Source organism: Gasterosteus aculeatus, chromosome 7 (assembly GCF_964276395.1).
Source record: "Gasterosteus aculeatus chromosome 7, fGasAcu3.hap1.1, whole genome shotgun sequence".
NCBI classification, from domain to species: Eukaryota; Metazoa; Chordata; class Actinopteri; order Perciformes; family Gasterosteidae; genus Gasterosteus; species Gasterosteus aculeatus.
The window spans coordinates 16354419-16367072 of NC_135694.1; the positions used below are offsets into that span (position 1 = coordinate 16354419).

Below are 12654 nucleotides of genomic sequence, written 5' to 3' on the forward strand. Positions count from 1 at the left end.
TAGACACTGAGCTGGCATGCACTAAACATCAGGAATAATCTGCAATAATCTCTCAATAATGTGGTTTTAATGGCTCCATCTAGTTGTAAATGATGATCACAATTAATATTGTACATTCTAGTTAGTATTGAAGAGTGCCATTTTTTAATTTGAGTTTTATAGAAGGAAAAACATGCACCCAAATCAAACATGGTGATGGTATACATGTCATGCTAGTGAAAGAGAGAGAGCTGAGCCTGGGGAAAGATCATCTAGTGTCTTGACTTGAAGTGTTACAAAAAGGACAATTAACAGACAGAAGAAGCGCCTTTCAGTTACTCCCTTTTAATTAAAAGTAAAACAGGAATATATAAAATTGATTAAAATCAACATTTATAGACAGAGAGACCATACAGGACATTAAAACAAACAAAAAGCTGAGGAGGATGCATTTACACTGTACATTTCATAATTCAGTGCACAAACCGGGCTGGTTTGGCTTCTGTGTTTTTGCACCCAACAGTCAGTCTCATGAGAGAGAAGCAGGAACGGTGACTAACCAGGAAGTCAGCGTCACAGTGGTTCCCTCCACAGAAAGCCAAGGGATTGGATTAATGCAGGAAATCAGCTCTGCATCAAACCAGAAACCACAAGTAAACAGCTGACGTTGGGCTTTAAAGGAGCGCGGTCACATGACCTCAACGCCACTCACACAGAGGACCGGTGTTCTCAGGATGGCGTCTAGTTATCTCATTTAGAGCTGCCTTTTTAAAGACACTTAAATTCATTTTATGAAACGTTAAAATTTCTTCAGCTCGCGTTAAACGTAGACATTATTTCGGGCGTCTAAACACAAAAACAAACCAAGGATTTGGGGACAAGATTGAACATGAAAATGCTGATTCACTTTGGCAGCAGGAAGAAAAAAAAAAAAGATTCAGATTTTAAAACTTTAAAATGTTGTGTGCACCATGGATCAGAACGCTGGGTTCATTTCCACGTCTTTTTGATCCGTAGTGGCACGGGATGGTCAGTAGATGTGGATCTTATAGTTATTAGGGGTTAAACCCCATCTCTGAATATATGCTCAGACACTTTCAGCCTGCTCTGCCACAAGTTGAACCCCCTCCTATCCAGCAAAAAACACAAAGCTGATATGTTTGAAAATATATCTGCATTTGGACTGGGAAAGAAGGACTCAGCAGTGAGTATTGTCATTTTTAGCAAAGGGAAAAAAACGATTCCAAAACAAATAACACGTTCTCTTTTTCTAGTTGAACCCCTTGGGCAAGCTATAGGAATCACAATGAAAGTGTCTTCTCGGCTCGTATCAGCACGTCAGGCGTCCACACATTCTAGCAGAGACCCAAACAGAGGACAAGCCGCTTCAGCACGACAGCAGCTGCTGAAAGAGGGACGTCCTGTGTCGCCAAAAGCATGAAACTTCAACATGGACACACAGCTACAGTTTCTGAGTAGCTGCAAAGCGAAAGCTCGTCCAGCAGGCCGGCAGTACGGTTTCCACTATGGAAACACAACCCTAGAATTCCACTGAAGCATTTTGGCAACAAACTTTTAGGCACAAAGCGAACTATCCAAACAGGATCGTCATGGGGACAGTTCACGATCAAAGATGGTACTGCATACTTCCTCTTACTTCTAGATCTATTTATTAATCTGGATTGTTTTGGTGGGAGTCACTCTGTGTCGGAGACATTGGTTATAGAGATGTCGGACTCTCCAATATAATATTACTGTATGCCCACCAAACGATTCAAAAAGTATTTATCTTTTCAGACACTGATCCGGTTACTCAAGATAATCCACCTGATCCTAAACTCTGTGTCAACAACAATCTAGATTGATATATTTATCAATGAACAAATGCACTACACAAGGTAAGAAAAATATATATCTTTGAATTTTGGGGTGAGCTGGCCCTTCAAGAAGCAGCGCTCGCAAGCACCAATGTCGCCTCTGCAATACTGTCCATTGTGGATGTTATGACATGAATCCAGTTTTAAAATAACAAAACGCTAAATGAGATGGATGGTGCATCTACAAAAAGAGTTTCTGACAGTGGGAGACGGCTGAAGCAATGGAAGAGAACGTTGGTATCCGCAGCAGCACGAGCCCCTGACCCGCTGGTGCTTCCAACGTGCGGCACTGGCGTTAAAACATGCCGGACAGCGTTAAAAGCTAATATTGTAGATATACTGCCTCCTGACAAGAGCCTTGGAATGTATGAAAATAATTTAGCTCTGTCTCATACAAATACATTTACTTTCATTCAGAGCGTTTTTACAATTAAGGTTTACTTTTAATTTTTTTTAAAAGCAAACGCAAAGAGGATGGCACTGAATGTTAAATAAAGGAACGTCACAGTCTACTGGAAATGTATTGTGTAAGTTCTATTATCAACCCACGTTTTTAGAAACCTTTCTTGCAGCCGCGGGAGAAGTCAGAAGGAAAGGTTATTAGAAATGGACCCACGGTGGCTTCTCACACACACAAACAAGCTATTGGATGTACAGTATTTGTACATTATATTTAAGTGCATATATTGGGTGAAGTTTACCCTACTGAAGAAATGCCATTAAAGTTGAATCAAGCACTTTCAAGAAGATTTTGTGCAGTTTGCAATCTTAATGTGGTAAACTCCACCCAGCTTGTAATTCAAGGTGGTTGAAACAAACAGAATTACTTGCAACTACAGTTTGAGTCAGACTGTTTGCTCCTTTGCTCACACACACACGCGCGCACACACACACGCACACACACGCACACACACGCGGCTTTAGCTGTCGTCCTCTTCGTTGCTCTGGGTGTGGTTCTTCTCCTGATTGGAGGAGCCTTCAAAGCGCTGGGAGGCGATGATGGCCTGGTGAGACATACTCTTCCTCACGATGTCGCCTTTCCTCCACAGGGTGATCTCCTGCAACACCACCACACGAAACCAATGATACACAACATGATGGAGGAGGCCACGGCGCCGACTCACATGTAACCTGCCGAAGACTTCTCCTGCAATACGTCATAGAGTAATTTTGATATTTCCTTTTCGATTTCATAAAATTGCTCTGGTGTGGTTCTTCTCAGGAACAAATCGATCTTTAAACCCACCAACAAAGTTTTTGACACTCAGTTCTATAATATCAAATTACAACAACTTTTTATAATGATAAATATGTTTTCATTACAGTGAAAACGGCTTATATTCCAGTGATCTTTTCTTATGAAAAGCGTTAGACATCTTTAAGATACAAACGTAAGTTATATTTTATACACAGTACTGTATGGTGGTGTGTTTGAAATATAACCACTGATCACATAATACAGCTTGAGAAATACCCTCAAGTGGAACTAAATATTATTTTCATCATCAATGTAGTGATTACTTTCTCAATTCACTGTTTTCTAAATACTGAAACAATGTGACATAATTCATCACAATATGTCAGAGCTAAATCTTTGTTTTTTGCCCGTCAACGGTCCAAAACTCAACAACATTTAGTTTACATTGAGGTCAAACAGAGAATGGTAGCAAAGCCTCACATAATGGCACATAGAGCTGTACTAAATGTCTACTTCTTCTTTTTTAAATGCAAATGGGAGCACAAACAGTCCTGTATTCAACAAATTTATACTTCCACTATTTTCGCCATAAGGTCGGGATGACAAAGAAACAGAAATGATGCTACATTTCCCACAATTCAATGTGGATTTTGCTACATCCCTCTGCCTTCTAAATGCAAATAGAAATATTTCAATTCAGCAACAGCTTGCAATGCATTTATATTTTCCTCCCCATGTGTAGATAAATAATAATATCAGTGAAATATAACATACAGCTGCGGGAGACAAGAGTGACACAATATTAATAGCCAACATGACTTAACAGAATTAAGACCTGGGAAGCTGAACAACAGCAGGACCAGAGCTGGACCTTGTGTGGCCCCGCCCCCCCACACACACACACACACACACACACACACGTAGCCGTTAGCGCAGCACCCCCACCTGCTGTTTGAAGTAGCGCCTCTCCTCCTCATCGATGAGGACCAGGTTGAGGTAGTAGCGCACAGAGAACTTCTTGTTGACGTCCCTCATGGTGGGCGTCATGTCGTAGCCTGCTAGAAACAGCCGGATGGGAATGGACTCTCCTGCGGGACAGGGACACAGATGCATTGTGGGACAAGCAGACTCGCAAAAGACAGTTCACAAGCGACCGGGGCCTCGCCGTTACCTCTGACCGGCGCGCCGTCCATGATCTCGTACTTCGCCACGGTGTCGTTCTCGTGGTAGACGTTGGGCCCCGTGCCAGTTGTCTCCCGCTTGATGATGTCGATCTCCATGTGTCGGATCTTGATCCTCACCAGAAGGAAGTAAATCTTCCCGACGATCACGTCTTTGAGGTGATACCTGCGTAACAAAAACAACGTCGTGGGTCAAAAGAAAACACTTTCTCAAACCCAGTGGAATGAAGCAGTGGTGCCAAGGAACTCATTCCTACTTGGATTTATTGTACTCAAACTCTATATGCAGACAGTCCTCGATCCCCACTTCCATCTTGATGGAGGAGTTGAGCTCCGGGTAGGTGCTGAGCGTGTGCACCACGATGTCCAGCTCCTTGCTGATGTCGTTCAGTCTCCGGCCGACGGTGGCCCTCAAAAAGTAGCTGGAAGATAAGAAGGTCACATGGCGATGAAACAAGGCTGCAAAAAGACAGTAAACAACTCAATGCCATCAGTGGCAACACATTTCATACATATAAGCAAACAGTTCATATAATTTGCAATGTTGCTATTTAAATATTGCTATCATGATCAGAACTAGATAATCATAAAGATGGCTGAGCAATTGTTATTCTGACGGTGCCACCACCTCCGACAAAGGACCAGCATTAACACTTAATATTGCGACTAAAAATACTTTTGTTTGGCTACTATTGTCTATGAAGAGTTTTATTTCTTAAGTCAAACTTTAGTCATTATCCAACGCATAGTATCTTATTACCTTAAAATATTAGTAGTTTATTTCTTTGCTATGAGCCATGTTGCTTCAAAACAGCTGTTTGCTTTTTACAGTGGTGCAAACTTCACAGGGCAGTCACACACGAATCACATTAGAGGACTACTTCAACTTTCTGGGAAATAAGCTTAGTAGCTAAGCTTATTCAGTGCCAACAGTTTATATATACATAGTAGTATATAAACTAGTAATTATCAGTGACTTCAAAGAGCTAACAATATTTAGTTTATAGAAAAATAAAGTACTAAATAAATAGAGCACAAATATAATTTAAAGGCTCATGGAGCTGTATTTCTATTTGTCTTTTATTCCCAATTTTAGTAAACTTAATAACACAGTAAATTAGATCCTGCATTAGAGTTTTCAACAAATCATTCAGAACTGCTTGACATAACTTTGACTTGGTGCAGATTACTGTCCAGTAGGAGAAATACATCTAGTACGTTCTAGAGAAAGACAACGTAGTTGTGAATCAATTGAGAATCTTAAAAGACTGCTGGAAAAAAACAAAAAAACATTCAAGTTGTACCCTGTTATGAGCTGAATTTCGCAAATATATACACGTATACCATACATTGTAAATAATTCATGCGCAGGGCAGAGCTCACCGTAGTTTGACGTTCTGGCCGGTGTAAGACTCGTAGGGTTTCTCCACATGCGTGAACTCAAAATCAAACGTTTGGGACTGTGTGAGCTCCCCCGGCCGAGCCAAGTCCTTCACGAGGGACACAAACTCATGGTGGTTTCCTCGGTCGTAGTACAGCTCTGGAAGAGACACATTAAGTTGTGATCCAAAGCACTTCTTGACTACGAGAGAAACGGCGGTGGACAGAATACAGGGGAGGGAGGAATTGCAGCACTGATAAAAATGTCAATATGAATTCATGTCCTGTGGGTGCTGGTAGTCAAAGTAAGAGGAACTCCCTTACGAAAAACAAAAATCTTTATGTTCATGTTTTTGTCACGGGCGGCTAGCAAAGACCAGTAAATGGCTGGTAATTTCTCTAAATATCTGCCTTTGTCAAGCATTGAAATCTAATGATTTTACTTCAGAGGTTTATAGCAACAGAACACTGCGAAGACACTAAAACATCACCCAAAGTTCTGCAATCAAAATGTCATACATACATAAAGGTGTGTTTTGTCGGTAAAAGATCAACGTGCAAAGTAGCCATAGTTGTCAGATCAACATCATGGAGGGAAAAAAAATACACTTTTTATCTGAATAAAAGGGGAAGAAGAAACATGTGAATCCGTTGAAAACGAGTAACTATTGTGAGAAACCTAACAGGGCAGCTGCGTGTTCTAAATACAGAAATATACAAGGGTCAAAGGTCAACAAGCCAGCCAATGGCCGATGTGTCAGCTGACATTAGCCTGCACCACATCTGTCACGAGATCCGGCGCTTCCCAAACACTTGTTACGTCCGTGGGCTGCTGTGATGTAGGAGTGGTTCGCGCGCTGCTCGTTTCACAAACATAGAATAAAGTAACGTTACGCGTTACGTTGAGCGGCTAACGTTAGCTGCCCAAGTCTTTCGCTCCGCTCACCTATCTGACCGATAAACTCCACCTTGAGGCCGCTGTGCTCGAACCTCTTCCCCGGGTACTTGAGCGTCACGTTGACTTTCCCCGACACCGTCTCCCCGTCGTAGAAGAGAAAATACTTGTCCTTCCTGCCGTCTTCGCTTTTATGCTCAGCTTTCTTTCTCGTTTCGGCGTCATTAAGAACTATGTCGATGTCCGCACTTTGACCAAAACCGAAGAAGCTCATCGCTGCGGGTCAGTCGAGCTGTCAATGGCTCTTAGTGAGAAACAACCCCCCTCCTGGTTCTGTAAAACGGCACAGCCTGCAGTTTCTCCTCGTTGGGCTGTGAGCCGTCCAGCGCATAAACCGCTTCTTGGATTATTGAATATACCGAGTTACAACCGGTTGAATGCGCATGCGCGGCCAGTGACGTGAAGGAAGGCTGTATTTGTTAAACGTTTTTTTCTTCTTTTGTTATTATGTTTGATACGAACTATACTGTCGGTGTTATAGTATCTAAACAGGCAATTGTTGAATATAGCCTTTTAACTTACTTACTAACTTTTTCTAAAATGTATCATGCACATTTACGGCGCAGTAGCAACAGGCGGAAGAGACTCGGGCTTTCCCTCTGAAGTCCTGTGATGGCAGCACCGCTCCGCTAGAGGGCGCAGTTTAACAGCAACAGGAGGCGGATTTACTCTCTTTAGTTAACGCCACAGTGGCATTCCTGATATTCTATGCCATTGTTTGGTATTTTAACATTTCCATACCAAGTTTTTGCTAAATAGTTCGTTTGCACCAAATATGCCATAAATTAGTCAGTCAAAGGCATCACTGTTCAATGTCACTGCTTTTTTTCCACAGAAATCGAGTTGCCCTCAACTGCCTCAATTTTAATGGCAACATAGAATTAGTTTCATATATTAGCAGTTATCAAATAACAACTCCAGTTAATTGTAATTTGTTCCTTCAACTTGCGCTCAAACATGTAGCAAACGTTACCATACATAGTTGGAGCATCCAACTCCATCCAACTAAAGTCCTGTTTCCAGGATTATTAATTTACTATCTTAGCCTTCAGATCAGAAATTTAAGATGCGTTTCAAAACGCTTACTTTTTCTTTTTACTCTTAGTACACACTGTAGCTGTTCCTATAAGGTATGCACCGTTCCATACAGTGTGTATGCACTTGGGTCGTACTACTTTCTCATAATGTGGCACTTTGAACTTTGACCCTTTTGCCCTTTTCTGCCAGAAAGACATGCAGACGAGCATACCAGGACATGTGATCAGGTGCAGCAGAACATCCTAATCTTTTTGGCAAACACCACATTTCTTAGTGGTTGTTGGGACATACCTGTCAGGTATGAGGAAGAGGAAGAAACCTTTTATTATGTAGTGTGTTACTTCATCATATTACAAGAATCCTTTGGGAACAGATTCTCTTGACTGCGCAATTAGTTCTGGTGATTTCTGAAAAATTATTGGATAGATCCTCCTTTGACAACAGTTCATTTACATCCCCAAGGGCTTTTATTTTGTGAAGATCGAGATGCTCCGTTTCCTTCATAACGAGGACAGTGAATAAAAAAATAAAAATCACATCTAAAGTTGTTAGTAATCAGGCAGCTGGGACATCTGTTGGGGAAATTCTAACAACTCCTCTCCATGTTTGGACGAATGACTGCAAACTTTTAACAAGGCCCTTATTGCTCGAGACCAAATATTGGTGCTGTGAGGTTAGTAGCAGCTGGATCTTTGCTCTGATGTGGACAAATATCTTGTCAAAATGTCACCTCATCACAGTCATGCTGTGATATTTTTCCAAATAGCCCCCATCCTTCTGTCGAGTACGATTTGCTTCCCTCTCTGGCTACTGCTTGTTTGTTTACAGCAGCCATCGACAGCAACTGGAACGGGTCTATAATGTGTACTGAAATTAGAATTTGGCTAACCAATTAGCAGGTGCTTCCTTGGCATCCTGCTGGTCCTTGTGACCTGCTTTTCTGGCTTTTTCAGACATGAGGAGACAGTCCAGTGTGTCTTGCAACAATGCCAGAAAATATGAGAAAATGGCAAATCACAACAATTCAATTTAATTTATTTTATTTTGTATGGCCCCAAATCACAAATGATAAATTTGCCTACATTCTATACACATGCGACATCCTCTGTCCTGAAACCCTTACATCGGCACAGGAAAAACTCCACCAAAATGAAAAGAAATAAATATGTGAAGTGACCAGTTGTAACTCAGGACCACTGCAGGAACAACCACCATCAGATATAACCACCACCCACTCAAACCTGTGGGAAGGGAAAGCACAAAGAGAAGAAGAAAGAAAGAAGCAGTTAGGAATGTGGTTTCATGATGACAGTAATACTGATGTGATTCATAATAATAATAATGATAGCAGCAGCAGGAGTCAGCAGCTCCATGGCAGGAGGAAGGACCAGCGTCCAGATAGATCGATCCGATAAATACAGCTGAGTGCGGTTCCTTTAATGCCAATTAAATCTTCTAGTCTCCGCAATAGAATAAAATGATCAATGGTGTCAAACGCAGCACTGAGGTCGAACAAGACAAGAACAGAGACAAATCCTCAGTCGGATGCAAGTAGAAGGTGTATCAATTTTCACCAGCGCTGTCTCTGTGCTATGATGCACTCTAAATCCTGACTGAAAACCCTTGAATAAACCATTGCAACTGATTTGCAACTGCTCTCCTCTTAGAGAGGAAGGATAGACTAGAGATAGGTCTGTCAAAGTTCTTGTGACCAAGGATGGATCGGCACTGGATGAAGGCAGGAGACTATCAATCTTCTCTCTAGTTCAAATTGTATCATTAAAGAAGTTTAATAAGTCGTTACTACTGAGCTCTAAAGGAATACACGGCTCAACAGAGCTGTGACTCTCTGTCCGCCTGGTCACAGTGATAAAGAGAAACCTTGGGTTGCTTTTTATTTTTCTATATTAATGACGAGTAATAAGTCACTCTGGTGTAACAGAGGGCTTTCTTATTGGCTTCAAGACTGCCTTGCTAAACTAACCTAGATTATTATAGTTTTTGCGCTGTTTGCCTTAAGTTGCGGGTTTGAGGGTTCTACCAAGGAGCCAACTGCCTTCTAGAGACAAGAGCAATATATTCCAGCATCACTCTCAAAGAGCCTGTAGCAGTATCAACAAGACCTTTGATATCTGAAGACACAATACTGAAGTAAAAACAGAAGGAATAACCTCTTTACACATGGCTACAGCACTGTCAAATAAATGTCTACTGTAGACATCAGTGATATATTCATTTTCTTTTTCTCGGTATCATAACAATGATAGCTATTATGAAATGTATAGCATTATAGTCCTTCACTACAGCTGTCTGAATTTACGATTGAAACCTTTCTTTTTTAAGTCAACTGCGAAATCCTTGTTTGAGTCGAGATGGGAACAATTGTTTCTTGTACATATACATCATGTATATGAAATAATTTAGTGTCTATGGTTGAAAAAAAACCTCGAGCTACGTGAAAATGTTTTTTGATTTTGTCCCCTGCATCCAGAAAGATGGAATTCCAAGCAAAATTAATCCTTGGTATTAACATATCAGGATTAAAAGGCACCCTGCAGAGTTTTCTTAGTAAGAGATTTGTAAAAAAAAATGGGCTTAATTCCGTTTTTTTGCAAGGCTGCAACCTAAAAAGTGAAGGCAAAGCTGCATTCTTGCTAATGTCCAGCAGGGGACGACTCTTCTGGTTGTACAGAAATCTATGAGACCAAGACTCTACTCTCAATTTATGACCTTAGCAAACATTGTAAACAGTTTATGATCTTTATCTCTAGTTCCAAGTCTTCTTCAATACAGCATATATGTTCATTTAGTAAGTTAACAAAAAAAAACAATGGGTAACATGAAGGTTACTCTGTCTTTCTTATAAAAGCGACCGAGTTGTTTCTTACATGCTGTTGAGAGTATGGCATAAAAGAAGTAAGTGCTCTGGAAGTGACTGAAGCGGTGAAGTGGACTGTACGGCAGTAGGGGGCCGGGCTCCTAACTGAGGACACAAATGCTGCATAACTTTCAGAGGTTGAGTGTGCAGCTAGAGAGAGTCACCGGCCCGTTCAAATCAGTACCCTCCATTCAATAATCTGGGAGGATTCCTCAGATCTACTATCAAAAAGGTGTTTTTTCTTCCTCCCACGTTGGCCCAAGTTCAGATGGATTTTCCGCCAATTAAGTAAAAGGGTCCGCTGGCTCCGCTGCTAACTGCAGTATATCACCCCGCTGAGCTCATTGATTCTAATGCTTTTTTACGGAGCCAAATCCAGGCCAAATGTTTTGATCATTTGAAAATCAAATTTGAACCTCAAGATTTAAGTTTCGCTCTTAAACAATGAGAAAATTAAACAACAAGAATGTATTCAAAATAAAAGTATGTGGACGAAAAGTACTTTTGGTTTGAATACCGTTTTGACCCAGTTCTTTATTTTTTGTGAATAAAATATCGTAGTGGAGGATAAACGCATGTAAACATTGTTTACGCACCTTGAAGTCACCTGCGCCTTATATTCTTTCGTTGAAATAACCCAAAATAAATTTGGTGTCATTTTAAATCACCTAAGACTACGTTTCATATTGTTGAACATATAAACGCTGTAGTCTGATCATTTTCTGGTCTGTGACCCTCCTATCAGCGCCCTGCGGCGGCTCCACCAGTCAGCATGTAAACACACGTTGTGGATCAGCCCGCCTGTTCAGATGGATTCATTCGTTACGTTGACTTTTGGAGCTTTCTCTTAATGGTTAAGGAGCAGGGGAAGTGTTAACTTGCAGGATGGCTTTTTCTTCACATATCACACGGTTCAGCAGTAACACTCTGGGCCTGTTTCAAGAGGCCTTCATTTTTTTAAGGTCCTAATAGAGCGTAGCATAGAACATAGCGTTCCATCGCGTCTGTATGATCACAAAATGTATAGTTTACCTCTAATTTTACAACTACAGCACTGCATGAAGGGGCACACACATGCAAGTAATTAGCAGCATCGGCAACATTAGTACCTTCTGGAAGGTTGTTTGCGGTGTCTGGGCATGTTGTGCAAAAGAAGCAAGCTTCACTGTTGAAAATGTCAATAGGCAAATATTTAGCCATGGTTTAACTGCACTATAGGTCCTTGTTTACCTGAAATGTGCACTTTATAATTTTATTTTGTACCGCCCTGTTTGGCAATGTTGTTTTTCAATAAAATAAAACATTTGCATAGAGCAAGCCAATCAACTTTTCCTTGTTGATAAGAGCATTAAAATACTAAATGAAGGGACATTTAGAATAGATAAAAATGTGCGATTGTGATTAATTTTGAGGTAACTATGACATGTGGTTAATTGTAATTAAATACTTTAATCGTTTGACAGCACTAATATATATATAAAATATATATATATATATATATATATATACACAATATATATATATATATATATAAAAGTCTGAATGTGAAAAAAACTATCCGAAAGTGAAAGAAAGATTTGAATCTGAAAAACACAGAAAAATATAATTAAACGAATATCAAAAAATGGAAGAAGGAAAAAAAAAGATATAAATTATAGAATTGAGTCAAAACTATATTCAACTCATCAAAACACTTATTTCACACATTTTTATTTTGAATACATTGCTGTATTTTTTTAATGTTCAAGACCAATGGCTTCATTCCCAATGATGGATCCACTGCTGTAGATCAAAAAGATGCTGCCGGGGAACACATTTCATGGATTTTCATTTTCAATAGGATTTCCGTGGATGGCGCGGGACATCTAAAGGGATCGGAGGAGAAATTGCAAAATGACAGTCTCAAACAAAAGCAACACAAATAACGATTCCAGTAATGTTAGAAGTGAGTTTTTATTAATCACAAATAAAGTGGTTCTGAAAAGAACACAAACAACCCCTCAGCAGGCCCCAGATGGACATTCTACTCTATGTGAGCTTGGTTCAGAGCATCCCGCCTTCTTGCACGTTGTACCAAGTCCTCAGTTGATTACAGTTTCCCCAGTGTTGGATCAGTGGAACGCTGCCATCTTGGAGTTCAAACACTGTGAGAGAACTCGGTTTGACAC

At 40.5% G+C, this 12654-nt stretch overlaps 2 protein-coding genes across 2 annotated transcripts in view; both read right to left on the reverse strand.

The window, feature by feature from the left end:
* Positions 1 to 308: 308 nt before the first annotated feature.
* On the reverse strand, positions 309 to 6981 carry LOC120821537 (vacuolar protein sorting-associated protein 26B-like). The gene is made up of 6 exons (XM_040180166.2): positions 6562 to 6981; positions 5619 to 5775; positions 4493 to 4657; positions 4226 to 4401; positions 4000 to 4142; positions 309 to 2914 (listed from the first exon to the last, which is right to left on the reverse strand). Exons 1-6 carry the CDS (start codon positions 6782 to 6784, stop codon positions 2777 to 2779), a joined length of 1002 nt encoding a protein of 333 aa, XP_040036100.1. The 5' UTR covers positions 6785 to 6981; the 3' UTR covers positions 309 to 2776.
* Positions 6982 to 12420: 5439 nt separating this feature from the next.
* The window catches only part of LOC120822503 (junctional adhesion molecule 3B), a gene marked incomplete in the record, with an annotated part of 28294 nt that continues 28060 nt past the window's right edge, over positions 12421 to 12654 (reverse strand). The window contains 1 exon segment of the mRNA XM_040182254.2: positions 12421 to 12654.

Excerpts from the sequence above, each read along its gene's own strand:
- LOC120821537 (XM_040180166.2), bottom strand. The coding sequence starts at position 6,784 with ATGAGCTTCTTCGGTTTTGGTCAAAGTGCGGACATCGACATAGTTCTT. Across the intron at positions 5,776-6,561 it reads GGAGTTTATCGGTCAGATAG|AGCTGTACTACGACCGAGGA; the intron begins GTGAGCGGAGCG and ends TGTCTCTTCCAG. Across the intron at positions 4,143-4,225 it reads GGACGGCGCGCCGGTCAGAG|GAGAGTCCATTCCCATCCGG; the intron begins GTAACGGCGAGG and ends CCTGTCCCGCAG.